Source organism: Carassius gibelio, chromosome A7, assembly GCF_023724105.1.
Source record: "Carassius gibelio isolate Cgi1373 ecotype wild population from Czech Republic chromosome A7, carGib1.2-hapl.c, whole genome shotgun sequence".
In the NCBI taxonomy this organism is placed as follows: Eukaryota; Metazoa; Chordata; class Actinopteri; order Cypriniformes; family Cyprinidae; genus Carassius; species Carassius gibelio.
Genome location: NC_068377.1, coordinates 26,784,353 through 26,812,224, shown reverse-complemented (window position 1 = coordinate 26,812,224; position 27,872 = coordinate 26,784,353). Strand labels below are relative to the sequence as shown.

The 27,872-nt window shown below is 38.1% G+C and overlaps 4 protein-coding genes across 13 annotated transcripts in view; 2 read left to right on the top strand and 2 right to left on the bottom strand.

The window, feature by feature from the left end:
* The window catches only part of LOC128016998 (probable E3 ubiquitin-protein ligase HERC1), a 43,840-nt gene extending 38,377 nt beyond the window's left edge, over positions 1–5,463 (bottom strand). For 4 of the 6 annotated variants that reach the window (XM_052602035.1, XM_052602036.1, XM_052602037.1 and 1 more), the window contains exons 1-3: positions 5,274–5,463; positions 1,633–2,576; positions 1,461–1,556 (exon numbers count right to left, since the gene is read on the bottom strand). In XM_052602035.1, the coding sequence (XP_052457995.1) occupies positions 1,461–1,556; positions 1,633–2,547 (1,011 nt within the window). In that variant the 5' untranslated portion in view covers positions 2,548–2,576; positions 5,274–5,463. The remainder of the gene's footprint in view (positions 1–1,460; positions 1,557–1,632; positions 2,577–5,273) is intronic. The other 2 variants (XM_052602039.1, XM_052602040.1) reach the window with 1 other exon arrangement.
* A 4,340-nt stretch (positions 5,464–9,803) lies between these two features.
* Positions 9,804–15,429, bottom strand: dapk2a (death-associated protein kinase 2a). 5 transcript variants are annotated; one of them, XM_052602033.1, is made up of 12 exons: positions 15,144–15,429; positions 14,861–14,999; positions 14,680–14,741; positions 14,422–14,489; positions 12,894–13,115; positions 12,618–12,756; positions 12,313–12,442; positions 11,239–11,287; positions 11,107–11,133; positions 10,851–11,003; positions 10,673–10,718; positions 9,804–10,552 (listed from the first exon to the last, which is right to left on the bottom strand). In XM_052602033.1, the coding sequence occupies exons 4-12, from the start codon at positions 14,481–14,483 to the stop codon at positions 9,926–9,928; spliced, it is 1,455 nt and encodes a 484-aa protein (XP_052457993.1). In that variant the 5' UTR covers positions 14,484–14,489; positions 14,680–14,741; positions 14,861–14,999; positions 15,144–15,429; the 3' UTR covers positions 9,804–9,925. The 5 variants fall into 5 exon arrangements, with proteins under 5 accessions (XP_052457993.1, XP_052457991.1, XP_052457990.1 ...); XM_052602031.1 differs by having other exon boundaries at positions 14,711–14,741; XM_052602030.1 differs by lacking the exon at positions 14,861–14,999.
* A 1,909-nt stretch (positions 15,430–17,338) lies between these two features.
* LOC128016318 (uncharacterized) lies at positions 17,339–21,273 on the top strand. The gene is made up of 6 exons (XM_052600804.1): positions 17,339–18,130; positions 18,307–18,396; positions 18,588–18,777; positions 19,158–19,349; positions 19,473–20,126; positions 20,216–21,273. Exons 1-6 carry the CDS (start codon positions 17,904–17,906, stop codon positions 20,258–20,260), a joined length of 1,398 nt encoding a protein of 465 aa, XP_052456764.1. The 5' UTR covers positions 17,339–17,903; the 3' UTR covers positions 20,261–21,273.
* A 1,257-nt stretch (positions 21,274–22,530) lies between these two features.
* On the top strand, positions 22,531–27,772 carry LOC128016994 (ras-related protein Rab-8B-like). The gene is made up of 8 exons (XM_052602027.1): positions 22,531–22,805; positions 24,147–24,207; positions 24,438–24,498; positions 24,596–24,673; positions 24,765–24,854; positions 25,001–25,066; positions 25,194–25,244; positions 25,467–27,772. Exons 1-8 carry the CDS (start codon positions 22,682–22,684, stop codon positions 25,557–25,559), a joined length of 624 nt encoding a protein of 207 aa, XP_052457987.1. The 5' UTR covers positions 22,531–22,681; the 3' UTR covers positions 25,560–27,772.
* The last annotated feature ends 100 nt before the right edge of the window (positions 27,773–27,872 follow it).

Here is a 27,872-nt window from a genome sequence, read left to right as displayed (position 1 = left end):
GCAGTTGAAACTGGATTTACTGGATGACAAGAGGAACAAATCGCTCAAGGAAAATATATACTGTATATATTGTTTCAAGTCTGTACTGACACGCATTCATACATTAAGACTGATTCAATGATTTTGACTAAAAAGCAGGCCTATAATCAAAATTATGACAATGTTTGGTTGGAAATGGCCTATAACAGCTAAAGTGGTCCTGCCAAGAGCAGTAAGTGGTTTCTCTTTATTTGATTTATGTTTCTTTATAAACCATTTCTGTATACAGTGATTTCCATTCATTGATTTATTTTTGGTGGAATGCCACAACATCAACAATATAATAAATGCTATGTCAATTAACATTACATTATAAACACACTTTATTCTTATATTGCCATGGCCGTGTGTTTATTGCCTTCATATTCGGTCATTGAAAGCGGTTCTATCATAATGAGATATAGCGATAGCTGGATGCCTTTCTCCATATTAGGAATATCATGGAGTGTTCAATTTACATCTGCGAGGCATATTTGGAGTTTCCGTGCGAGGAAATTTCTAAATTTCTAAAAATACCACCACAAATAGAGTTTGAAGTCGGTGGGAAACACTTTACATGTGTACATGAAAAGACTTTTAAGGAAATTATTAAATTTTATGCGCTTGCTTTTGTTTTACCCCAATATCGGTTAGTAAAGCATTATAACTTTTTTTATGTATAGTTTTAGGTACATGAGCATGCGGTGCATGCTCTCTCAATAGATGAACCAAGATTTAATCATTACAAATAATTATCCTGCTGATGATGCTTAGTCCAATCTGAAAAAGAGATTGGCTTAAGGGGTAACATCCAAATCTGAAATCAATACCATTCAAGAAAGGGCAGTTAGCTGCAAAGCATATCATAATCGCACAAATCCCCAACAGTATAATATTGTGGCTAAACTGATTTACATTTATTTTTGGCCCAGATTTGCGACGACTGTTATAATAATACATTGAACATTGGCAGCAGCTGCCTAAATTTCAAGAATGAGAGAATAAACAGAAAATAACAAAGACTCTTTTATGCTGACAAATTATATCACCAAATATTACAACTATTTCACTCTATTCTAGGTCATTACAATTGGTCAACTGGACTACTGAGAACTTGAATAAACTGAATGTGTAAAATCCTTATGAAAGACGTCCTACATTTGAAAAAAAAATTAAATAGGGCGATAACATTTACAGTTCAGTTTTCTTAACGCGATAAAGCCTATGGTATAATTTTTGAAGCATCCAATTTTAAGGCCTCTACATAATCAACATGATAAAAACTAATAATAAAATCTGATTTTATTAAACGTCAGGCGTCACAGGGTTATATATCAAAGTACCAAACATAGTAACTGTTCTTCATTGAGGGATTCACGCATCAAACTGACATGGCCTCCTCTTATCTATCCTACAAATATTGTAATATATTTGTATTTTACCTCCTCAAACAGACAAAGTGCAGCCTCGTACAGGGAGCAGAGACCATCGGGCGTGCGGGTCGGCTCCCTCCATTGGCTGCGATCAGCAGATGAACCCTACAACACCAGACAGTCAGTCATTTAACATCCAACACTATATCATCAGTGTATGAGTGTTTTAGTGAGCATGTACCAGTGAACGCCTCATCTGCATCAGAATGTTCATGAAGCAGTCGTATCCCATCAGCCCCTCCTGGCTCTGCTCCAGGTTGCTGACTCCGGCCGATGCAGCCAGGGCCATCTCAACCCACTCCAGCAGGTAGCGCAGTGACCCTCGTTGCGCTGCCAATCCCAGCAGAAGCTCACATGCCAGCCTCCTTCCCACCACATCGGCCCCCGAGTTCCGCATGGTGACTCCTTTCAGAAACGTGGTGACCTGGGCCAGGCAGTCCAAACCCATTGGTGGAATCTTGCTCTCATTGGCCAAGGAGAGGGGCGGAAGGGAGCCCACCACTTCGATTGCTGTGGTGATGACATCATTGCAGAGATTGATCCCTGGACCGGCCGGAGGAAGTGTCCAGCTCTGCCTGAGCAATGCAAAAAGCAAACTAAGACCTGTTCGCACGCCCATCTCAATGAGGGCGTCTGTACTAGAGCGCGGCCGCTCGCTAACTGCTTGTAAGTCCGCAGAACCCAGAGTGTTTTCGGTCGAGTGCTGTTGCTGTTTGACCTTGCCCTTGTCATGGTATTTGTTGGAAAGTGCATAAAAAACCCGCTGCAGCACAAGCAGACGTTTGCGTAGGGCAGTTGCGAAGGGCGAATCCGAGCATACCGTCTTGGCCAGAGCAAGCTGACTGGCCAGCAGCGCATCAAGATAATGCTCCTGTTCATCGCTGGACAGACATTCTCGCTCAAAGTCTGGCAGCTGAGGGCCCTTCAGACATAGCACCTGCTGAGGGAGAAGAACCACCTCCTTATTGGCCAGCAGCTTGCCATAGAGAAGAGCGACCCCTTCACGGGTGGAGATGGACTCGCTGTCCTCAGCAATCCAGGAGCCGTTGAGGTGCTCCAACCATTTTAGCTTTACTGGTGGTATCATTGCAGCCATGGTGCCACCTTAAAACCTCACCGTCACATCTGAGAGATAAAGAGATAGAGTGAATCTACGGATGCAGCTTTATTAATATTTGATACAGATGGGACCATTATCTTATCTTAAATAATAAATGGTCAATATGAACACTCTATACTATTTGTACAGACAAAGGTAATTTAAACAAAAACAAAAATATAGGGGAATGAGCATACACATACGCATTTCTATTTTGATATACTCTATAGATTATTGTATGATACTATTAACATATGATTATTATACTACTGTTCAAAGGTCTGAGGTCCTGTAATATATATATATATATATATATATATATATATATTTTTTTTTTTTTTTTTTTTTTAGGAAAATGGATTTTATTTAGCAAGGATGCATTCAATTGAAGAAAAATGACAGTAAGGACATGTAATGTTACAAAAGATTTTATTTCAATTTAATGGTGTTCTTCTGAACTTTCTATTCATCAAAGAATCTAGTACAAACATACCCTGTTTCCACAACAAATGGTATGCAGCTGTTTTCATCATTTTTAATCAACTAAGCATCAAATCAGCATATCTGAATGATTTCTGAACGATCATGTGAAACAGAAGAAAGGAGTAATGGCTGCTGAAAATTTTGCTTTATCATTACAGGAATAAACTACATTTTTGATTTCATTTATTTTTATTGCATTTCTGATCAAATAAATGCAGCCTTGGTGAGTATAAGAGGCATCCTTCCAAAACATAGTAAAAATCTTACTGACTTTCGAATGGCAGTGTATAAAATACGGACTGATACCAATACATTTTTAAACAAAATCTCTATTACCAGTCAGTAAACAATATGGTACTGATAGATCATGCATCCCAAGGTAAATCAATTTAAACATTAACTGCCTCACACACATTAGCAGAGAAACCACTTTTCCTTACCAAGCAACTGAAGAAGAAAAAAAAAATACAAGAGCATTTCCTTTGTTGGCATAAAAAGTATAAAGAATACAATTAGATTAACTACCTCTCAACATTCTGATATACATGTAACCATAACCAGAAATTAAAAAACACGTTGATGATGAAATATGCATTGCATTCATCCTAAAACCAGTTTGAATCTGAGAAATGAACTAACTGACCCATCTAGAAAAATCAAGTGCAGATGAGGCGGTGATGACACATACTTGTCAATTTGCCAATCAATCTATCAAAGCCTGGATTCCATCCAGCAAAATGACAGCCTTTGGCTGCTGAGCCCGAACACACGTGTATAAATGTAGGTCTTGAGTCATCCCATTGATTATTAACTTATTTATCTAGTCAGCTAACTTTCATAAGTAGGCCAACATTAGAGGGTATGATTTTCATCTTGTTAAACTATGGTCTTTTGAATCTTATAAACCTGTACAAAAGTATAACACAAATAAAACAGACATGTATATCTATTGTATCTAACTAATGTATCAGTACACCGTTTCAGCTTTTAGTACATTAATCTTGTTAAAATCATTTCATAAACCAATTATAACGTGTAATAAATCCAATAATACTAAAGTGCATGTTGCTAGTAGCAAAAATTTTACTTTTACAAGTTATACAGTACATGGGCAGTATACACAGACTATAGACCTGTATATTCCACTCTGAACTACCAGATTATCTACTATAAGGTTATCAGAAAAAATAACAACAGACTAGCAAATTCTTATAGCAAGTTATTTTATGTAATCCAGTTTAAAAGTTACAGGTTGTCAGCTATTGCATTGTTACAGCAGCCAATTAGATTATTTTAAACCAGGGGTGACCAAACTATGTCCTGCAGATTTTAGCGCCAAACCGGCTTCAACACACCTGCCTGGAGGTTTCTAGTATGTCTAGTAAGAGCGTGATTAGCTGCTTCAGGTGTGTCTGATTGGGAAAGGCTCTAAGCTCTGCAGGACACTGGCCCTCCAGGACCGAGTTTGGGCACAACCATTCCTCTGCTCTAGACATCATCATATCTTGCTAACAAGCACTTTGATTATCTGAAAATTATGGTGATTTTTTCACCCATCTGCTTGCGTCGCAACGATTAACGATGTTGGTTTTGACAATCTTGCGGTTTGCTTATTCATCCAGCTGGCTAACCCATCGCATCACATTGCATTAATCACCAGCGTTACTTAAATACCTTCTCCTGGAATATCTGACTGCTTAAATCTTTAACCGAGACCCGTAGCATATTTGTTACAGATATTCTATAGAAATGTCTTTCAGTGCTACTACAAGAAAAGCGGAACTTACAGGCATTAGCATATTAGCATAGCTAACAGACCAGTAAGCTAAGCTAATCCACTACACTGAAATGATTCACTAATTTTACGTCTTCTGTTGTATTCCTGGACTGAATTACCACATTAATGGAGTCCCGGGTAAAATACCCAACTGTCTTGTGAGTGTACGACTATATAGCACGGGTATTGTCGCATTAGCCCGTCTGTGGAGCTGCTTGTCTACGGTTGCCAGGCTGTAATGAACTCACTTTACATGAGTCAGCTCAGCTGCTGATATTTCACGTTAAAATCATGCATCCACACAAACATCTGCCCAATGTACGAGGCATGCATTTGAAACATAGACTGTTACAATTACTGAAATGCAAGTTCAGAAGCCTACATATAATGTCATGTTTGAAATGTCTTAAACCTGTCTGCTGTTTTGGTAATAAAGAACTGAGAAGGTGAGGCTGGAGCTTACCATAAACTGCCAAAGGCCTTTTCAGTGCATGGACAAAAGTGGCTTTCATGTTGCTTAACGGTCCCTCGACACCTGCATGTGACAGTGCATGACAGAAAAGGCTCGTAATCGCTGGGTTGAGGATCTGGTAAAGCTGAAAAATTGCGAGTTGGGTGTGAGGAGAGCAGTGCTGCTCAATCCCTCCCGACAGCAGGCTCAGTGTTCAGTCCCTCCTTATCATTCATTACCCACTGCACAGAACAACAGCGCTCGCAGCCCTGAGCGGCTCGACATATATACCTTTATAAAATAAATAAATTCTGTAACACACACAATAGGCTAGATAAGTTCGTTAGTTGAAATGCTTTGAGATGCAATAGTTTTCTTTCTCTCTCACACACATCCAACGCAATATTTCCACTATGTAGTGTATTTAATTTATATATATATATATATATATATATATATATATATATATATATATATATATATATATATATACTTAATCACACAATAGGCTAGTATATAAAATAAATAGCCTATGCAATTATTTACTGAACTTTCTGAGCACACACAGCTGAGCGCATTCACGCATGCAAGAAGTCATTAAAATAAGATAATTGAGCTTATTTAATAAGAATGAATTACTGTGAGGCTTAAACTGAGCAGAAGAGAGTCCACGAGCTAGCATAGGCTGCCCAAGACCTGACAATGGTTTGTTCTTTCATTACCCAACAACATACACAATTATGATCCTGTCATCTAAAACTAGTAGGCTACTTCTCATAGAAGACATGCCTGTGCGTCCAATAGTAAATAAATAAGGGATGAACGCTGCCCCCTGTAGGTCTAAAAGAATAATGCAAAAACAAGTTGTTTTTTCGGACTATACATATTGCATATCTGCAGAACGTGTTTTTTTCCAAGTGAGACATATTCCTGGGACTAGAGCTGTAATCGGGTATGGGATTAGAATCATAATCGGGCCCCATAATCGGGCCTTAAAAGTTAGGTCCGACAGGACCCGAGCCCGACAGGTTTCGGCCCGAGCCCGACAAGTACATTTTGATTGACAGCTTTTTTAAAGCCCGAACCCGTTTACAGCCCGACATTATTCATTTGTGCGCACGCACACAGCTCTTTTGTCAACAATGAGTAATTTATTCATGTTTTAACATAATTTACTCATAACTAACGTAGACTAGACCACTTGGAAGTTGGAATAAAGAAATAAAATAAGTCATCTATGACATCGTAACATCTCAGCATTCTAGACATAGGCTCATTTAACCTATAAATAGACCAACGCACCAATAAAAAAATTAAATTAAGAAGATACATTTTAAATTAAGATGGGTATTTGGCAATAACGAAATTAAGATAAAGGCTCCGCCGGATTTGCTTTATTTAATAAAAGAATAATGCCAACATTAGCGTAAATACTCTGTCAACATTATGCGTTTAAGACTCAATGGATATTTAGTTATCATTTGAAAAACCTTTATTCACAGAGATTATGCTATATATATATAGGTCTACATGTTTTTGTGGAGGAAAATGATTGAATCCACTGTAGATGTCTTCAGCGCGCTCCTGCGCTCACTGATGGTGTGTCATTATTCACTCATTATTCTCATTATAAACAGGTCAAAACTTTTCCACACCTCAGAGTTTGCTTTAGTTGCTGGTGCAACCAAAACGTAATCACCAGAGGCAAGCCTCCGTTACACCTGCTCAGCATTCATTTTCGCATCTTTCTCGCGCTAATCGAAACACATCACATGACCGCTCGTTTACCTTAAGGCGGGCGTACACTGTGCGATTTTTGCTGTCGTACGAGTTCGCATGCGATTTTTTTCAATCGTGTGGAAATCGCGTATTCTCGTATGGTCGCGGCTCGTATCATTTGCGATGAATTACGAGCCGAGCAGAGTGGCTTACGAGCACTTCCCGACCTCCCGATCATTTTTAAACATGTCTAAAAAGTTCGTGAGCTATCGGTTTGAATTCGTGCCATTTGTGCTGTTGAACGAGCCGATTTGTTGATTTATCTGAAGTTGACCAATCACGAAATAGGAAAACCACAGAAGAAGAAAGACGAAGACAGGCAGCTGAAGTCTGACAGGAACAGCGAGCGCTGTATGATGTTTCTAGCAACGTATTCCAATGCCTTTTCAGTTCTCTCTCGCTCACACACGCATATGTAGTTTACAGGGACTCTCCATAGACGTAACGGTATTCTATACTGTATATCCCCATACACTACCTCTATCCATCACGAAATGCATGTTTAAAATTTCTATTAAACACCGTAGTATTTTTTACGAGAGCACAGTAATTGTCCTCATAAACCATGTTTACATTTTAATACCCATTTCAGATATTTATAAACCATATAGGCCTACAAGAACACACACACACAGGGTAACCAAACGTCCCGGTTTCCTATTGCTGAAAAATAACCTGTACGTGTAGGAAACAGTCAAGGCTCGTATCAATATTTTATTTGCAGTTATGAGAGAGGGAGAGCAGTTATATTAGGCGCGTTCCACGGCACCGCTGCACGCACAGAATGATCACCTGTATGACATCAGAGTACCGCGAGAGCGATTCGAATGCATTGGATATGTGTGCTCTCTTATCGCTCTCGCGGTAATGACATACAGTAATCCTTCTGAGCGTGCAGCGCTGCTTCAAGTCGAACGCGTCTATCAACTTCGTGCGATTGCTTCTGGAATTCGCAGGTTGTAAAATCGTGTCGTATATCATGTCGTCCGTACGATTTTCAGATAAACTCACTCGTGCCGTGTGCGTTGACATACGATCTTCCGACCATCCGAATTCGCACCGTGTACGCCCGCCTTTAGTGTTTGAAGCACTATCGTTCGGGCAAAGATCTTCAGCTGTACCTGGGACAACATTGTGATTAACCAATCAGATTTTAAGAACAAATTTATAGATTTTGTGAAGTTTACGCTTACAATCACTGTTAGGTGCTTGTACATCAGTGTGTCATCTATCATTTCCTCTGATTTTAGGGATTACTCATGGTTAAGGTTAGGTTTAGGTGTGGGCATATGGTCAAGACTAAATTTTTTGAGTAAAATGTTGTTCCAGGGTCAACAAAATATGTTGAACTAGGAACACATCTAACTCAGCAAAATCAGGACGTGCATACATATCATTTCTGTAATACATTTTAATTTTAATTTTGCAACTTATAAAGCATTAAATTAGTATTAATTTTACATATTAAAAGTAGTGTGTGAAATGGCAAGTGAAAATTATGTAATTTCATTTTCATTTTGCACCAAACGTTTCACAAATGTATTGGAAAATGTAAATACAGAAATGCATTGCCATTTTACATATTGCATTGTCATTTTGCACATTCCAAATTGAATATTGCTACCCATATGCTTCCATACTTTCTGGGGTCTGGGGCCCATTCTTCATACATCGCAAACTCTTGAACTCAGTTAGCTGGATTTGATTGCCGGTGATTGGCTTGATCTTGAATTATTTGGTTCTTCGAAGCTCATCCTGGACTTGCTGTTAGAGCAATAGGTCCATAAACTTAAAACTGCTCGGGGGCAGACTTATTTCATGGAAACAGGATTAGATTGCATATTTTTAAGTGGAGTTGATATTTAAAATCCATCCCAGCCACTACTACTTTATTAAAACAGTACCCTACTTATCAAGGTCCAATTATTTAAAATTATATTAATACTATAGACTAACAATAATCAATAAGCCTAATGGCCTAATGGTTAGAGAGTCAGACTCCCAATTGAAAGGTTTTGGGTTCGAGTCCCGGGCCGGCAGGAATTGTGGGTGGGGGGAGTGCATGTACAGTTCTCTCTCCACCTTCAATTACACGACTTAGGTGCCCTTGAACAAGGCATTGAACCCCCAACTGCTCCCCGGGCGCCGCAGCATAAATGGCTGCCCACTGCTCCGTGTGTGCGTGTGCGCAGAGCACAAATTCTGAGTATGGGTCACCATACTTGGCTGAATGTCACTTCACAATTCACAATATTCCAAATAAACATACATTGCCTTGAAGCACTACAGTAGACAGCAATGGAAAAAATAATAATAACTGAATTCACTAAATTAGCAGAGTTGAATTAAAGAAGCTTGGTTCATTTGCCATTTCAAACAATTTTTTTTACCTAATCTGATCTGGTACACAAATAACCAAAAGCGGACAATATGTTCTGATCACATCATATAAATAAAAGAAGCACCGTCATTTTAAATACACCTAATACATAATATTAAATCCAAAAGGATTTTGCTTTGTGATTTTATAACTCGAAGCAATCAGATTTGTTTCATATTAATACTAGATAAAAAAGTGAAAAGTGAAAAAAAAAGGCAAAATAGAAAAAATAGCTTTGTAGCACCTTTACATTTTTTACTTAGTAAAAGTAATCTGTTAGAATCAAATGGGTTTGTGGTGTGTGTGTGTGTGTGTGTGTGTATGTATATATATATTTGGTTTTGCAATACCAAGAGGTAACCAACTTTACACTTGAGATGGAATAACCCATTGAAAAACTGCTTTTATTTAGGTATATATTCCCCAGCACATTATCTTCAACACAGTTAACTCGCCCGTGTTAATATAATGATGTGTGATGAGTGGGTGGCGGGTTATTAATGTGTCATCTCTGCTGGTCTAGATTGCTGGCTGTCAGCAGGTCTCCTCCACAGGATCTATTCAGCAACTCTTGCAGTGCTTCATTGACATCAGTATTAAACACACTGCTAAAGCTACAGTTTGGGAAGGTGACCTGGAATGAACCCACCACTTCCTGTACCCATTGCAGCTCGGCACACAACTCCTTTTGCAAGGCCTCATAACGAGTCTGCCTCTCCTTATATCGCTCGCTCACTCGGCTAACGCTGGCATCCACGCTCCTCATGTCTTCGTGAACACCCCGCCTCTGGGCTTCGACTTTACGAAACTCATAACGGAGCTGGGACAACTCGTGTCTGATGTTTTCGCTTTCTTCTTTGTACCACATTTCTTTCTCATTGTAGATGGACATTAGTGTGTCAATGTCTTCCTGCATGGAGTCGTGAGCCGACGCCAGCTGACAGAAAGAGCCCTCCATGGCCGACACGTCCTCCTCCACCTGTGCGAAGCGTTCAAAGTTGATGTAGGTGTTGTTAGGAGGCATGCTGGAGTGGGACTTGATGGTATACTCTTTGAGACGCTTTGTCTTCAGCTGCCTACGCTCTCTCTTCCTCTCTGGTGCTTTACTGCGTTCTTCTTTATGCTCATTAGACTGCCAACAGACAAACGGGTTTAGAAAGAGAGCGATATGTAAGGATTGAGTAAAAGAACATGAAAAAAATTAATGCCAATAAATGTCTTTCATGCATACAATCACAAGCGGATTACAAACCTTAATCCAGGGGTGATTCAAGGCATCTTGAATTGTGAGTCTCTTTCTGAAATACATTATTAAGATGGTAATTTATGGCATATTTCTCACAAAAAGCACCATATTTTGCATGGCCAGAAACACAAAGCTCACACTCAAACACACATGACTTTAGATTATCTCTGCCCTCTGCACTTACTTGGTGTCCTTTTCCAGTAGTTGTCGTATAAAATTCTTGGCAAGCTCACTGGTGTGGCCAAAGAATTCATCATCAAACTCATAGTTCATGGCTGAGATGTTTCCCAGAGTGTCTTGCTTGGTTTCTCCTAGGAAAGGAGATGCCCCACTCAACCTTCATTCAGAAAGCGTATTAGCAACATATTCTAATATTTCGATATTTGATATCAGATATTACATTTTTAGGCTTAAGAGAAATTATGTTTTTGCTTACTTACAGAATATATGTTATAACACCAACACTCCTATAAAAGTAAAGCATTTTATTTAATTGTTTAAAATAAAAAATATATCATAAACTCAAATAATTTAGATAATTACATTTAATGTTCGTTCAAAACTGATCTTACCACATATCTGCTTCCAGTCCCAGTGGTTCATAATTCACAATCTCTGGAGCTGAAAACAGGAAAAACAATATGAGACGAGGAATAAATGATTCGAAGGATAGTTCACCCAATAATTAATATTTGTGGAAAATGTACTCACCCTCAGACCATCCAGGTGGTATATGAGTGTTTATTCATTGGAACAGATTTGATGAAATATAACTTTAGATTACTTGCTCAGCACAATCAGCTGGTAAAACCATCACAATACTCCACAAGTAACCAACATGACTCCAGTCAATCATTTAACAAAAAAGCAAAGAGCTGCATGTTTTGTAAAAAAAAAATCCAGCATTAATGTATTCAACTTTAGTGTCTTTATCCATGATATTGTGTCCTCCATCTGAATCAGGAGAGAAATATGCATAGCTCATGCACCATTTACAAGCAAAAACTTTCTAAAACAGTTCTAAACTAAAATGTCAGTACATTTTTATGTGAGAGGACAACAGGGTATGGACTTTTTTTTACTCGAGGAAACATTATAAATGCATTATCGACACGTATTTTGGCCAGAATTAAAGGTTTGAAGTTAAAATGACTTGATGGGTTTATTTCTTACAAACACAGCTTCTCAATTCACAAGACATTAATTGATAGACTGGAGTCGTGTTGATTACTTGTGGGTTATTGTGATGTTTCTGTTTGAACTCTCATTCTGACAGCACCTATTCACTGCAGAGGATTCATTGGTGAACAAGTGATGTAATGCTATATTTCTCTGAATATTCAGCCAATGTGCATTTTTGAGCAAACTACTTTTTTAAGCATTCAAAAAGTTTGCTAGGAGTCATTCACACAGAACACGTTTTTACAATCCACTGCGCTGCTTTTCTGTTATTTTTCTGTCAACATGCTAGACCATCATGTTTGACCACTGCACTCACGTCTTTTGCATCTTCTTGCGCATGACACAGCATTTAAAAAAATGCAGCACTCAAGTGCATTTTACGACTCTTGTGTCAAAACATGTTCTGTGTGAATGGCCCCTGAGTGTATGCAGGTTTTAGGGTTTAAACAGAACATGTATCATACCAACAAACTCTGGTGTTCCAAAGATGTTTTTAAATTCAACCCCTTCGGCAATCTTGTGGGCCAAGCCAAAATCAATGAGTTTGATTCGGGGCAGTGGTGCGTTCTTATCCAGAAGCATGATGTTTTCAGGCTGCAAACCGGAAAATAAATGACACACAAGCACACTCACATTCATATGCACACAAAGGCACACTGTTCTTCTGTCTTCTGACAGAGCATTGTGCAGCACTCCACATCTGTCAACGCAAATGTGTTGTACTGTAATGTTCTAGGGCAGCGTTATGAGGCCAGTGGGTGTACTGTACCTTCAGGTCAAAATGAGCAATATTCCTTGTGTGCAAATAGTGCACGCCCTCTAGAATCTGTTTAATAAACTGTGTGGCTTCCTCCTCACTTAAAGACTCTTTCTCTGCCAGAAAGTCGAAAAGCTCTCCTCCAGACACCCTACAAAAATACATAAACTCCTCTCAGTAAGAATAGGTAGGTGAACAATTTAATAAAATATGCACATTAAATATGATCTAAGCCCAAACTTATGTAGCAATATCATTTGTACAAGCATCAATACCAGCTCTACTCACAGCTCCAAAATCAGCACCACATCTGTCTTGTTCTCAAACACATCATGTAACATGACAATATTGGGATGGTGTATCTGCTGTAGGATGTTGACCTCTCGCTCAATCTCTTCTCGGAGCACACCTCGCCGGCTAGCAATACTCTGACGCTTCTTTATGAACTTGGCAGCAAAATCCCGGCCAGAACTCTTTTCACGACACTGCTTAACAATTGCAAACTGCCCACTAAAAAACACATAAACCTTGATAAAACACACATACACTGACATAATCAACACAACAGAATGCATTATTTAAAGGGGGGGGGGGGGGTGAAATGCTATTTCATGCATACAGAGTTTTTAAGCTGTTAAAGAGTTGGATTCCCATGCCAAACATGGACAAAGTTTCAAAAATTAAGTTGTACGTTTGAAGGAGTATTTCTGTTCCAAAAATACTCCTTCCGGTTTGTCACAAGTTTCGGAAAGTTTTTTTTGAGTATGGCTCTGTGTGACGTTAGATGGAGCGGAATTTCCTTATATGGGTCCTAAGGACACTTCTGCCGGAAGAGCGCGCGCTCCCTTAGAGCAGAGCAGAGACATTCACTGATCAGAGCGAGAGCATCACGAAATGTCACAAAAGAAGTGTATTTTTGGTTGCCAGGGCAAGACAACCCTGCACAGATTACAAAAAAAAAAAACAGCATTAAGGGACCAGTGGATGGAGTTTACTTTTACAGAGCATCAACGGAGTTGTGCAAGTGTTTGTTTCCCTGCATTTCGAAGATGCTTGTTTTACAAACAAGGCACAGTTTGATGACGGATTTGCGTATCGTTTATTTCTTAAGGATAATGCAATCCCAACGAAAAAGGGTCACGATCGTGTGTTGGAACTGCAGGCGGCGAGTGAAACTGCTTCAAATATCTCTGCCTCCTTGTTAGTGCGTCCGCCTCCCATCGGAGACCGGGTTCGAGCCCCGCTCGGAGCGAGTCGTTGCTGCTGCTGCTCTCATTCAGTTTCAGCCTCGGGATCTGATTCTGGATCATAAATAAACGGCTGAATCTGACTGTTAGCCATGGTTTGTTTTGGATGTTTTTTTCCTCACGGTAATGTCACAGCTTCCAGACGCTCTCAACGCAAAAGCTTACTGGCGCTCGTGATTCTTTAGCTCCGCCCACACGTCACGCCTCCAGCCGGTCATGTTTTTCCGGGAAAAATCGGTACAGACTATCTTTCTCTTATAAATATAATAAAACTAAAGACTTTTTGGAGTTATGAAGGATGCAGTACTACTCTATAGGTACTCAAGATTAACAAGATATTGAGTGAAAACGAGCATTTCACCCCCCCTTTAAATGTTTATGCTGTTTATAATATAGACACTTAAAAGATATGTTGTTTATTATATAAACTGGGATAAAAGATTTGGTGTCAGGTGAATGACCCATTGGCCCTCTATATAGCACCCATATTAATGCAGTGTAATTTGCATCATTTTGTTTTGAAACATTTAGCAAGCACATGATAAACCACCAAGCAAACAAATTCTTACCTCCCAACTTCCTCTCCAATCTCATAGAAAGTCTCGACCTGCTGCTGCTTGAAAACAGCCATTGTGATCTTATAAAAAAATTGTATTAGATTCATAAAAAAAGTACACACCATTTTTTTTAATTGTTTTATACAACCTCTATATATAAAACAACATATCAGTTAAAACCCCTATTTAATGCATATACTGTACACTGTTTTATAGTTTGATTTGACCTAAATATTTCATTCATGATGGTGGGACCAATTTAGATCTTACCAAAGTGTGCAAGATAAGGACGAGGGCTCACCTATATTTAGCCTAAAATTTATCCAAGGTGTCTAGAACATAGAGGGGGAAAATTTTTTGAAAAATCACAAAATGCACAATGGAAAAAGTATTTTATAACAATATATGCTTCCCATGTTGTAACACTTCTAACGTGTTACATGCTTTTTACCTGTCAAACACGACCGTATTAATAACTGTTCATCCCGGAGGTAGGTCTAGTACCAGATACCAAAAAGACGGTGTAATGCACTCCCTTCATTTGTTTTTAATTTCCGAAAGTTACACACGCACGAGCTGACGTAGCCTAACTGTAATAAAAAATAAAAAATAAAAACAACAACAAAATAGCCTACTCCAGTCACTCTCCCACCGCGGTAACTTAAAGATTAACCCAAAGAGTTTGTTTTACAATCCCATGTCTAGTGCATTTATTAAAATCAAAGAGCACGTACCTGTCATCATCAACAAATATGTTACGTTTCTGAATCCTTTCATGCGATCACGCGACTTTCTTCACAGACCATTAGAAGAGCGCCCGAGTCCCAGTAGCGTGTTTCTAAAAGTGGATACGTCAGCTGTTGAACTCGACAGCACATTGACAGGCATGACCCACGAATAATAAATAACACAACATAGAGGACTCTTCTGAATTATATCCAAGTTGGACTTCAGTCGCTGTCTGTGGGTCACAGATTCAGTCAGAATGATCAATCCGTTCTCCACTGTTCTATTCTGTGTCCTGCTGATATGTGTTCAAGCTTATCAACATGTAACAAACAGTTGTTTGTAGGTTTTGTAATGAGGTAATAAAACACTTGCAAATACTTCTGAGTAAATACACTCTAAACATGCTGGGTTCAACTTGTTGGGTAAATTTATTGGGTTAATTGTAATATTTCTTCCCAGGTGCTGGGTAGTTCTGTTTCAATTCTGCTGACCGCCAGAAGCACGTTTAAGTAGAGTGGATTACAGCCTCTCACCACGTGACTTTTTGGTATTTTATCTCGACCTATCGAGGTGGGCGCTGTGAATCCACTAGTGCATAAAGGGATGATGAACTGAGAAATTACATTTTCCTTGATCTTTTTACAGAGAGGTAATTGTACTATATATATAAAAAAAACATCCTGTAAGTTTAAGAACTCAAAACTGTCTTTTTAGTTTTGAAAACAGTTTATACAGGTGCTGGTCATATAATTAGAATATCATCAAAAAGTTGATTTCACTAATTCCATTCAAAAAGTGAAACTTGTATATTATATTCATTCATTACACACAGACTGATATATTTCAAATGTTTATTTCTTTTCATTTTGATGATTATAACTGACAACTATGGAAAATCCCAAATTCAGTAGGTTCAATATTGAAGACAACTAGTGCCACACTCTAATCAGCTAATTAATTCAAAACAATGAGTGTACAAGCAATAGGGATAACCACACTCTGGAGAGGATTGTGAAACAATACCCATTCAAAAATGTGGGGGAGATTCACAAAGAGTGGACTCCAGCTGGAGTCAGTGCTTCAAGAAACACTACGCACAGACGTATGCAAGACATGGGTTTCAGCTGTCGGATTCCTTGTGCCAAGCCACTCTTGAAAAACAGAAGAGTCAGAAGTGTCTTGCTTGAAAAAGGACTAGACTGCTGCTGAGTTATCCAAAGTTATGTTCTCTGATGAAAGTAAATTTTGCATTTCCTTTGGAAATCAGGGTCCCAGAGTCTGAAGGAAGAGAGGACAGGCACACAATCCACATTGCTTGAGGTCCAATGTAAAGTTTCCACAGTCAGTGATGTTTGGGGTGCCATGTCATCTGCTGGTGTTGGTCCACTGTGTTTTCTGAGGTCCAAGGTCAACGCAGCCGTATACCGGAAGTTTAAGAGCACTTAATGCTTTCTGCTGCTGACCAGCTTTATGGGAATGCAGATTTCATTTCCCAACAGGACTTGTTACCTGCACACAGTGCAAAAGCTACAAAGTACCTGTTTTAAGGACCACAGTATCCCTGTTCTTAATTGGCCAGCAAACTCACCGGACCTTAACCCCATAGAAAATCTATGGGGTATTGTGAAGAGGAGACCCAACAATGCAGAAGAGCTGACCTGGGCTCTCATAACACCTGAGCAGTGCCACAGACCGATCGACTCCATGCCATGCCGCATTGCTGCAGTAATGCAGTAATTGGCCAAGATTTCTAAAAATCCTTTCTTTGTATTGGTCTTAAGTAATATTCAAATTTTCTGAGATACTGAATTTAGGATTTTCCTTAGTTGTCAGTTATAATCATCAAAATTAAAATAAATAAACATTTGAAATATATCAGTCTGTGTGTAATGAATGAATATAATATATAAGTTTCACTTTTTGAATGGAATTAGTCAAATAAATCAACTGTTTGATGATATTCTAAACTTTTTTTTTATTTTGCCACAACAAATTTAATCAGAAATGTATACATTTATTTTAACAGTTTAACCACATAGACATTTTTGACTCTGTCCCATCAAAAAAATATAAAAAAGATTTGATTTAATTCAAACATTTAAAACTTTCTTCATAGAAGAGCATAAATTGCGCTTCTTCAATATTCAATAGTCAAGACTAATTCCTGACCGATTATTTTATCTTAATTTAATCTAAAACATTAAATGAAAACTCTACATGAAACTGTGGAGGTATATTTAGCTGACATGCAAATTGTGAGGCCTAAAATTTAAATAAAAGATCCATGCTTGTATCACATTGTCTTTTATGTCCAGAGTGACACTGGTATTCTGAACGACAAAAATTCTATTAATAATAATAAGTCTCTGAAACTTTTTTCCCCAGATGAGCATATTCATTTTTTTATGTTAATACAGTTTAAACAAAATGTGCAGTGGTTATAGTTCCTGATCTAATCAGTTTTCCAAATCCAAACCACTTTTTTAGTCTTTGATATTTATACAAGTCTGCAACTCGGATGGATGTACCATCTAAAGATAGTGCAACAAAATCACACTGAACCAGAATGTCTTTATTGACTACGGGCAGATAAACCCAAACAATAGAACCTTTTACATTTGCAAGATCACACATTTACGTATGAGGAAACTAAGCAAATGAGGCGTGCCTGTTTCCTGTTGCCTTGCGTGAGTGATGCTATGAATGTTTGAAAGTGGGGAGTAGACTTTATTGGATGTGTGCAGTGCATTTGTGCACGGAGGGAGATGCTCACAATGGAGCAAATAAAGGCAGCCTTGTACAAGAAGATGAAGATATCTGAGAATTTAAATGAGAAGCAGATGGAAAGAATGGAGGGAGTCGGGGGAGATCTCACCATGGCCAGAGAACAACAGAGGGAGCACATCCTCAAGTGGTTTGTGGAGACCCAGGCTGTGCACATTCTGTGTGATGGAAGTTTTCCACCTTGGTTCCAAGGCTTCATCTCCAGACAGTAAGAACTATTGAGAGATAAGAGGTTTGGTAACTGTTTCACCATGAGATGTAAAACCATCTGAACATATTTAATATGGTCTGTTTTTGGTTATGGCAACTGAGATGGGAATGTTTATGATTGAAAACTGAGGCAGTTGCACGCTGGTGCACTGTGGTAACTGTTGCTGTTTGCAGAGAAGCAGAAGATCAGCTCCAAGACAAGAATGTTGGTTGCTTCCTTATCAGACTAAGCGAAAAATCCATTGCATATATTCTTTCATACAGGTAAGAATAACATTTTTTTTTTTTTGGTTAACACTACCAACTAATTTGTTTGTCATTATTGTCAATTTAGTCATTTTCAGTAAATACTATATTATGTTAAAACCCCCAGGGTGAGGTAAAATCAACTAGCTAATGGTTCTAACCTTTAAAAACAGTCTGAAGCTCATTTCTCTAACGCTTTATGTTGACAGAGGACAGGATCGTTGTCGTCACTTTGTGATAAATCCAACTAATACTGGCCTGTTCGTCGTCGCTGGTGATTCTACCACTCATAACAGTCTCACAGAGCTGATCAATCACTTTAAAACCACACCGATCCAGCCTTTTGGAGAGTACCTAACTTCGTACGACACAGACGTGGACATGGACTCTGTTGAAGAGGTATCAATCATTCTTTTTAAATATGCGTTCAGTAATTATTCTTAATTTAAAAGGTTTAATATAAACGAAATTAATTTTAAAATCATGTTCAATCACATTAGACGAAGAATCCATTTATTATTAGTACCCTAATAAAAGTGGTTTTATTTGAAGTTGATTACATGACCAAGCAAATCTCACACAATTTAAGTTAGTAATCCCTTGTTGTTTGGAAGATTTGCTCTTGGGGGGAAAAATATGGTTAACTGTTAGTGTTGGGAATATTGGCCAGCACAACATCAAAATACAAATGTTTACCTTTAAATAAATGAAAACACAGAGAGAATACCAGCACAGTAGGAAATGTTTTACAATCCATGTCCTATTTGTCATCCATCAAGGACACCAAAAACGAGCTTTATGACGTGGTTCAACATAAGCCCAGAATTAATGCGGGTGTTAGCGTTAAGGCTCTAAGAAGTTTATGGGAACAAACTAGCAATGTCCCGCATGGCACGCCTCCTGTTCTATATTCTAAAAGTGGCCGGAAACTCGCAATCTCCACCTCTGTTGACAGGAACATCCTTTCTCAGGTAACCAAGTCTGCTGCTTCCTTGGTTACTATCTTTCTGCTAACCATGGCTAAATCTAAACTTTTTTTTTTTTTTTTACGTATCTTGTTTTGAAATTCATGTATGTATTGTATAAATCATTAGGGTACAAAAGTTCCACCAGTGCCAAAGAAGAATACACGGCTTCGGAATTCCTTAAGCGCTGGTTTTCCTGGTACAAATCCATCACAAGAACAACACAGCTTTTCAGAATCAAGGACATCTGGAAGGTCAGGTGGTGATGAGAGCGTAAATGGCAGGAAAAGTGATACCTTGGACACAGAGGGCTACAACTCTCAATTAACATTGCCTCTCCGTGATGCAAACAATCAGTCTTCAACCTCTAATTCTTGTAACATTATAGCCTCCAACCTTCAACGACCTCCTTTAGTTCCACCCAAAACAGCCTCCAGCTCTTATGCTGTCCTCGACTTTAAAAAACACCACAGTGGTGGTGACCGAGTGCCACATACTGAAAAAGAAGCCATGCAGCTCAACCCACTATACCAGACCGCATCTGTGGTGTGTGCTGGGCAGCAGGACCAGCCCGGGCAAGAGTATGACAACCGTATAAAGCTCATCGACAGCATCCTTTTAGCAGAAAAACCCTATCAAGACATTCCTGAACAACGTGACAGTAATACCTATGAGCACATAGCTGAGAGCAACACCTATGAGGACATCCGAGTGACAGACAGCAACACGTACGAGAGTTTGGATGAGATGCATCCACACTCACCGAGCATCTTGGGAAAGAAGGTGAGACCTGATATAATAGCAAACAAAATATACATCATTCCTATACTGATTATTATGCATAAAAATTTAAGAACTGTTATTATTTACAGAATCATAAGTGGTGGAAACTTCGACTGGAGAATAAGAAGCAATAGTCATCTGGTGAATGTAAAAGCTGAGAAAAATATTTCATTTGATGTTTTATTGTTTTGCTACACGATTATTTTTTGAGATATATTAAGTCATAATTTTCATGTTGGTGTATGTTCAGTATAGCATGGTTTCTACAGTAACAAAATGCTGAAAACTGTTTATGCAAATACAAAGGTACAATGAGATGGTTATGATAAACATATTTTGAAAATGTATTTGGACACCTGCTCTGATTATATCTATTGTTATCACTGAATGTCCCACTATTTTCCCAGGACTTTATCTTTATCTTTCAGTGTAGATCAGTTAAGTGTAATTCACTATTTTGTAATTAGTATAATGTTCACAGACAGTCATGTTTAAACATAGTTTATGCAACCCCAATTCAGCAATCCACACTATTTGTATGATACAACAGTCTTTCTCTACACATCTGAACCCATAATACTGCACAGCATAACTGAATAAAGCATGGGGACATTATACAATAAGTGCTCTGTATGAGGTTAGTATTGATTGCATTCTTCCTTCTGTCTTCTTCAAAGTGATGTGCACTCCTGTTTAATGTCCATATTGAACGCTCTAGAAAACAGTTTAGAATACAGACCTATAGACCTTCTGTCTATGCCTATTTTTGCCCTCCACTGTATATTACGTGATCCATTGCCATTTGGATAATAGCTGACTTAATGGATGGTGATACTCATATCTCTAAGCCACTGAGACATTTCCACATGGTTTGGACTCTAAATATTGATCCATTTACAACCTTATGATGGATTGGTCAGCTTTTGGAGGTTTCCTAACAGCCTTGTGCTATGTAATAAACTGTGCTTGCATTTTTTTTGTCAGCAAGCTTGAAAATCAAGCTAGCAGCAAAAAACAGTCTTTCAGAGGCTTCACGGTTTCAGATTTATACAAATCTTGTGCTTAATTTCACGATAATTACACACGTTTATACTTTTAATTGTACAGTACTCACAAGATGAAATAAAGTTTATTGAAGATCATGTTCTCAAAGTGAAGAAGTGAGAGCTTTCCATTGTCTCCAGACAGGCCAGAGGATCTAATCTGCTGTTACCACTATTTTACATTTCAAGATTACATGCAAACACTGACGCAACTGATGCTCTTATCAGGTCCTTCTTAGCTCCAGAGCAGACATCCTCGGGAACTGTACAGAGGTGGAGAAGTTTCAGTCTCCTCCAGCAGGAGGCGACATTGTACAAACAAAATTCAATGTGTCCACCGTAAATTTTCCCGATTGCTTAAAACACAAAACATGCTTCACTGTTTACAAACAGTTCAGTTGATTTCAGCATACTAGTTTATCCTAGTTTACCAGTTACGACGCTTAATGTTACCATAAACTGTAGCCTTCGTTGTCATAAAAAAAAGTAAATAAAATTGCGTTAAATTCAAATAAAGGGAATTTTGGGATGAACAAATAGTTTGTCCCTAAAATGATAATCATAATGTATGATTCAGAAACCTGACAAAGATGTTGTAATTATGACAAAGTAAAATAATACCACTTGGAAAGTTCGGAAATCCCCATATGAGTGTGAAAGTGACAGCTCTCTGGTCTATTCTAGTAATGATGCTGCTTCGTTTCATTACAGCCCGTGACCCGGACATGCATCTGAACACTGCACTGCGAGACCGGAGGAAACTTCCACAGGAGATCGGAAGAGCGAGAGTATACGCGTGCATCCTATGAACTTTTTTTTTTTTTTTTTTTTTTTTTTTTTGCCGAAGCACCTAACGCACACTTGCTTAAATATTAAAAATGTATCACCGAACAAATCTTCGAATGAATCATTCTATTGAAAGGGTTCAAAAGAGAATCACAGCCATGAAGCAAAATCCCAAACATTATACATTCTGTAGCTTTTCTAATTGACAAATTATAACCAATAAACCGGATGAATTACAAAACACAGTAGGGTTTGTTTAACATATACAACATAAAGGTAAAGAGAAAATTTACAGTCATAATTTTGAAATTAATAGTCAAAACTGTGAGATAAAATGTAATAATTTTGAAATTAAAACTTTTGATTGTCATAATTATGACTTCTCTCATAATTTCTACTTTTTATCTTATAATTATGACCTATTACCTATCATAATTTCGACTTTTACCTAATAAATATTGAATTAGGATTTCCCCCGCTTCTCATAGTGCTTCTCTGTTATTGTCACGGGGACTTTTTAAGTCAAAAGTTTTTGATTTGCCAAAGCTTTCCCATTCTGCGATGACGTCACGGCGGTCAAGCCCCGCCTCTTCCTCACTTATTTCTGTCTGCGAGAAGTAAACTCGGAAACACAAGCTCAACCGCGTCTTTTATGTACCGTTAGCCGAAGAGTGTTACTCTGCTACCGAACCAAACCAAGGTAGCCAATCAGAAGAAACCGAAAACATGGCGAAGACGTACGATTATCTGTTCAAACTGCTGCTCATCGGAGACAGCGGAGTGGGCAAGACGTGTCTGCTGTTTCGTTTCAGTGAGGACGCGTTCAACACCACCTTCATCTCCACTATTGGTCAGTTCAGCTCTGGGTTGTGTATGCATGTGTACAGTACAGGAATGCTTCTTATGTAGCCCTGCGGGAGGATAAATAAGCTGTTATAGTGATACATGTGACTGTCTGTTGTAGTGACAGGAAGAGGCCGTGGAAGTGACACTCAGCCATTCATCGAGACGCGTTTTACTAGCGTTTAAAACGACAAACGTATAAAATGACCGATTTTGTCAGGATCACTTGAAATGTACTTTTATCTGTGATTTTAATAGGACGTGACAGCATGTTGTGTTTGTAGAGCTAGCATGGTTGCAATCTGATTAGCTGTGTGCTAGCGGCACTTTCGTTTCTGTGGTGAAAGACACGTTTAGACTCACGTTTCACCACTAAACCAGAGTTCAAGAGCGCCAGAGTGAGTAGTGTACCTGGGGAAGATTAAAAAGCGGGGTTGGGTGCTGTCACAAGTGACTTATCTCATCTACATCTGATTGCCTACAACAGTGATGTTACACTAGTTCACATGTACGTAACTTTAAAGTCCGCGTGAACCGGAAGTTGCTACAGACTCTATTTCAGTGTAGCAAACCATCAAAATCAGAATGGGCAAATACATAGATTTCACTAGAAATTGTACAAACCTACATGGACGAGGTCACCAGGTTAGTTTTATTACCACTGTACTTCTTGGGATGTTTTTGACACAACTTTAGGTAGGCCTTTCTCTACTGTGGTCCAACATGTCACTTCCTGTGCAAGAGTTCCTTGACCTTTTGTCAATGTTATGCCACAGACTTCCCCTATTGCCATGAACATTACTGCTCTGTCACTTCCCGTCCCATGTCCCGCCAGAGCTTTCACTGGTGGCCAGATTGAATTCCTCAATACAGTGGCCCTTTTGGTCCCCAATTTCTACCAAGGGGGACCACTCTGGAGACCCCCCCCCGCCCAGACCGTGATTGTGCCCTCATCATTCCACTTCTCCCCTGCTCCTGCGGAGATCTGTGCATGCCACCGCTGCCAAGTTTTCTCATTATTGACATATTCAGGGACCACGCTCTGTTACTGAATGCAACTGAATGTTTTTATATGCATGTGCTAAACCTTTTGCACGTCTGCAGCTATTTAGTTGGTCAGACATATGTTACACCACTCTGACCTTTCTAACTCATTCCATCTCCATGGTTACGCCTTGAAATCATGTTGATGTTTCAGTCCCCTTTCCAGCAGAAAGCTTAGTGACGTGTTCTGAGATGAGTCAGTTTCACACTGTGTCATGATGGGACTGATTTCTGTTGTGCAAACACTAGGTCTTGAGATGATGAAGTGTTTCACATCACTTGTTTCTAAACTTTATTGTTGCAGGAATTGACTTTAAAATCAGAACAATTGAGCTGGATGGGAAGAAGATCAAGCTTCAGATCTGGTGAGAGTATAAGTCTGCATTATACTGTATAAAGCTGATTATTAAACTTAGTTTAGTAAACTTTTAATATAATATTGTTGAATTGTTTATGCAACACTTACATTAGGTCCACAGCCCTCAATCTAGTTTGATTTTTAGAACTTTTTGTAGTTAAAATTTGGAGCATGTCTGGTATAAATTAAAATTGTTTACAAACAATATTTAAAGTGTGTTTTACATTTGTCCTAAAGGGATACAGCCGGACAAGAGAGGTTCAGAACCATCACCACTGCTTATTATAGAGGAGCAATGGTAAGACATAATGCTTTATTCCTTTGAGTAAATAATGCCAGATATGCTTACTTTACATACAGAGAGCTAATGTGATTCTTTTCTGCTATTTTCAAAGGGAATTATGCTGGTGTATGATATTACAAATGAGAAATCATTTGAGAACATCAAGAACTGGATCAGGAACATTGAGGAGGTGAGAATTAGAAACAGTGCTGGAGAAAATAAGCATTACGTTTTAATTTGATTTAAAGTGAGATTCATTTTCCCTGTGTCTGTTTTATCAGCATGCTTCATCAGATGTGGAACGGATGATATTGGGTAACAAATGTGACATGAACGATAAGAGACAAGTTTCAAAAGAAAGAGGAGAAAAGGTATGTATCATTAAAATCCATTTTTAAATGACTGATAATCTATTTTATTAAACAAGTCTTGGTTCAGAAACAGAACAAGCTAGTCTGTAAAAATGCTGATGTGTTTATTTAAAAATTTCCTCTTTATTTTTTTTTTTTTTCTACAGCTAGCTATTGATTATGGAATCAAGTTCTTGGAAACCAGTGCAAAATCCAGCACAAATGTGGAAGAGGTGAGGGAAATGTTATATTTTTGTAAAGTATTTATTATGTGATGTTGAACCATTTAAATGAATTTTATTGAGCAAGATTTACATTCCTTTATGGATCTAATGTCATATCTGTTTTCTTCAATGCTAGGCCTTTGTCACTCTTGCTAGAGACATCATGACCAGATTAAACCGAAAAATGGTGAGAATGTTCATATTATGATCATATAGAAAATGTTTATAATCTTATCCAAGAAAATTGTTTAGCTTAGTATTACTCATATTTGATATATATGATGTTAATATTATTAAATTTCCTTATTGTGGGATACTAACAGTCAAGTTATTAAATTTTTTTAAATGTGGCTTTAAGTGTAACACTAATGCTAACTGGCTTCTTGTTTGCTTGTATCTTTGTGTTTAGAATGAGAATAACCCTTCAGGAGGAGGAGGAGCAGTGAAAATCACAGAGAGTCGGTCCAAGAAGCCAAGCTTCTTCCGCTGTACTCTGCTCTAACCCGGCAACTTCTGCAGCCTCAGTGTATGAATGATTTAATTTCTCTCCGTGTGTTTGAGCTCAGCGCGTGTGTGACTGTGTGAGGGTTTACAGTACCTCTGGTTTATTAGCTGTTAGCTGCTGCTGAGAGCTCTGGACTTTAGCCTGCCTCATCTATACCAACTGAAGGCCTGAAGATATTGTACTAGACTAAAGACACATGTGCTGTTTCCAAAACATTCCTTTTAAACTAAAACATCCTACAATCTACCCATTAACCAACTGGGTCAATCCCAATTTAGCGTAGCCTGATTTGAATTTTGAGAACCTTTTGTTATCCTCAAAATTATTAATTTCATATAGTTCATTTATAGGTATGTTGATTTAAAAGGGTTTGTTAAAGCACCATTTAATGAAGGAAAATATATGAAGAGATTACAATATATCGAACTCCTGCTAATATGCAGTTTTTGGCAATAAAGATTGTGGAGCTGAAGAATCTTATGGTTTGAGAATTAAAAATTGGTCAAACCGAAGGAGATGCAATATATATATATATATATTTATATATATATTTTCTGTAATTGTTGAATGTCATGTTTTGTTATATTTAAAGTCACCATTTTATATGTACTTAATTTTGTTTTAGTTACTCTTCCAAAGCCGCAAAAAACTGTGGAATAGAAAGCAAGGTTCACAGGTCTTCGTCTTCCCCCTTTCCCCAACTTTACCATACTATCTTAATTTTACCTAATATCTTAATTTTAACAGAGACCAAAGTAAAAATATTTTGAAGCTGTGATGGATACTTTCTTTTTTGTTTGTAATCTCTCATATATTATATATTGAGCTTGAAAAAGAAAGACAGAAGAATAAATAGAGAGGGCTAGGACCTGTTTCCTATTGCTTGTTGAAGCAGCAGCCAGCTAGGCCCTGTATATGAGTATATACAGTATTAGATTTACTTATGGTATTATATTTTTATACTCTATTGACATTAAGCATCTTTTACTCATCACTGCGTATGCAGCACCTAAATCATGTTAACCTGTGCTTATTTGAGATTGATTTATTTGTTAAAACTTATGACATTTAAATGCTGTCAGTATTCTGTACGTTTTTTTTAATTCCCTCTTTTATAAGGCTCTGAGTGTGAAGTTGTGAAGTGTTTACAGCACCACTGCAACAGTATTTTCTTTCAAGTCGTGCACTGTAATCTGTGTGTGGGGGTCTCTCGTAGTACCACCTCACTTCATAAACCACTTTAAGTCCTACTTGTGATGTCAGCCACTTAAAAAAAAAAAAGAGTGCAAGATTGTTATAGCTTGAATGTGTTCAAGTGTCCTCTGAGTTTACTGGGCTATTACCAGGCCCAATGGATTCTGCATACTTTTATAGCTGATTTTATTCGGGGGGAAAATACATGGAATTCTGCTGAAAGGATTTAAACACGGTCAAATGTGTTAACCAGAGCTGAGAGCACTACACTCTTATTACCTTGGTGTATGGCAAATGTTCCAATTCTGTGTAAATCTGCTGATTTTTCAGTTACAGATTCCATGGGCCTGTTATAAATTCAGAACACAAAATTCAAACTGAAACGGAGAATCAACATAGATCGATTCTCCCAAGTTATACCTAAGAATGAATGAATGAATGATTCTACTTCTGTTTAATGGTGTACAATTGAGTTTGGTTCCCATTGTGCATCTGTTCGAAAGAATCCCTGCTCATTTTCGTGAGGCGTGCCATTTCCACCTAAAGTGTCAGTTTACCCAGAAATGAAAATGAAAATTAATTCACCCTCAGGTCAGTCCAAACCTGGCTTTCTCTGGAACATGAAAGGAAGTATTTTTGAGGCGAAAATTTTTTTTTTCATACGATGGAAAGTCAGTGGTTTGGTTACCAGCAGCCATGTAAATATATTAATTTGTGTTTTGCAGAAAGTCATACAGGTTTGAAATGACATGAGCATATGATGATAAAATTATCATTTTGGGTAAACTATCCCTTTAATGGCCGAGTAGTCATGTTTTGAATATGCATGCAGGCACATTTGCATATTTGTCAATGAAACATTGACAGCACTCCCACATGAGCATAAAGTCTTACTGACCATTCAATGGAAGCTTTAATGTCCTATTTTATAACACGTCTTCCTTGATTTTGTTGTCTGTAATATGTCAGAGTTAACTGATTATGTAAAAAGAAATTAAAATATCTTTTCTAAGTTATTTACATGTGCCCGATTACTTTTTTTATGATGCTTTACCAAATGAAATAGTATATTATAAGATATTTGGAAAGATGTGAAGTTGTTGAATAATAAACAGC

Bases quoted from the DNA above. Each gene is read 5' to 3' on its own strand.
- dapk2a (XM_052602033.1), bottom strand. From the start codon at position 14,483: ATGGCTGTTTTCAAGCAGCAGCAGGTCGAGACTTTCTATGAGATTGGA. The intron at 12,443-12,617 runs GTACAGTACACC...TCCGGTTTGCAG, and splicing joins TTGCTCATTTTGACCTGAAG to CCTGAAAACATCATGCTTCT. The intron at 10,553-10,672 runs GTTTGTAATCCG...GTCTGTTGGCAG, and splicing joins TGAATCACCCCTGGATTAAG to TCTAATGAGCATAAAGAAGA.
- LOC128016318 (XM_052600804.1), top strand. From the start codon at position 17,904: ATGCTCACAATGGAGCAAATAAAGGCAGCCTTGTACAAGAAGATGAAG. The intron at 18,397-18,587 runs GTAAGAATAACA...TTATGTTGACAG, and splicing joins GCATATATTCTTTCATACAG to AGGACAGGATCGTTGTCGTC. The intron at 18,778-19,157 runs GTATCAATCATT...TCATCCATCAAG, and splicing joins ACATGGACTCTGTTGAAGAG to GACACCAAAAACGAGCTTTA.
- LOC128016994 (XM_052602027.1), top strand. From the start codon at position 22,682: ATGGCGAAGACGTACGATTATCTGTTCAAACTGCTGCTCATCGGAGAC. The intron at 22,806-24,146 runs GTCAGTTCAGCT...TTATTGTTGCAG, and splicing joins CACCTTCATCTCCACTATTG to GAATTGACTTTAAAATCAGA. The intron at 25,067-25,193 runs GTGAGGGAAATG...CTTCAATGCTAG, and splicing joins CCAGCACAAATGTGGAAGAG to GCCTTTGTCACTCTTGCTAG.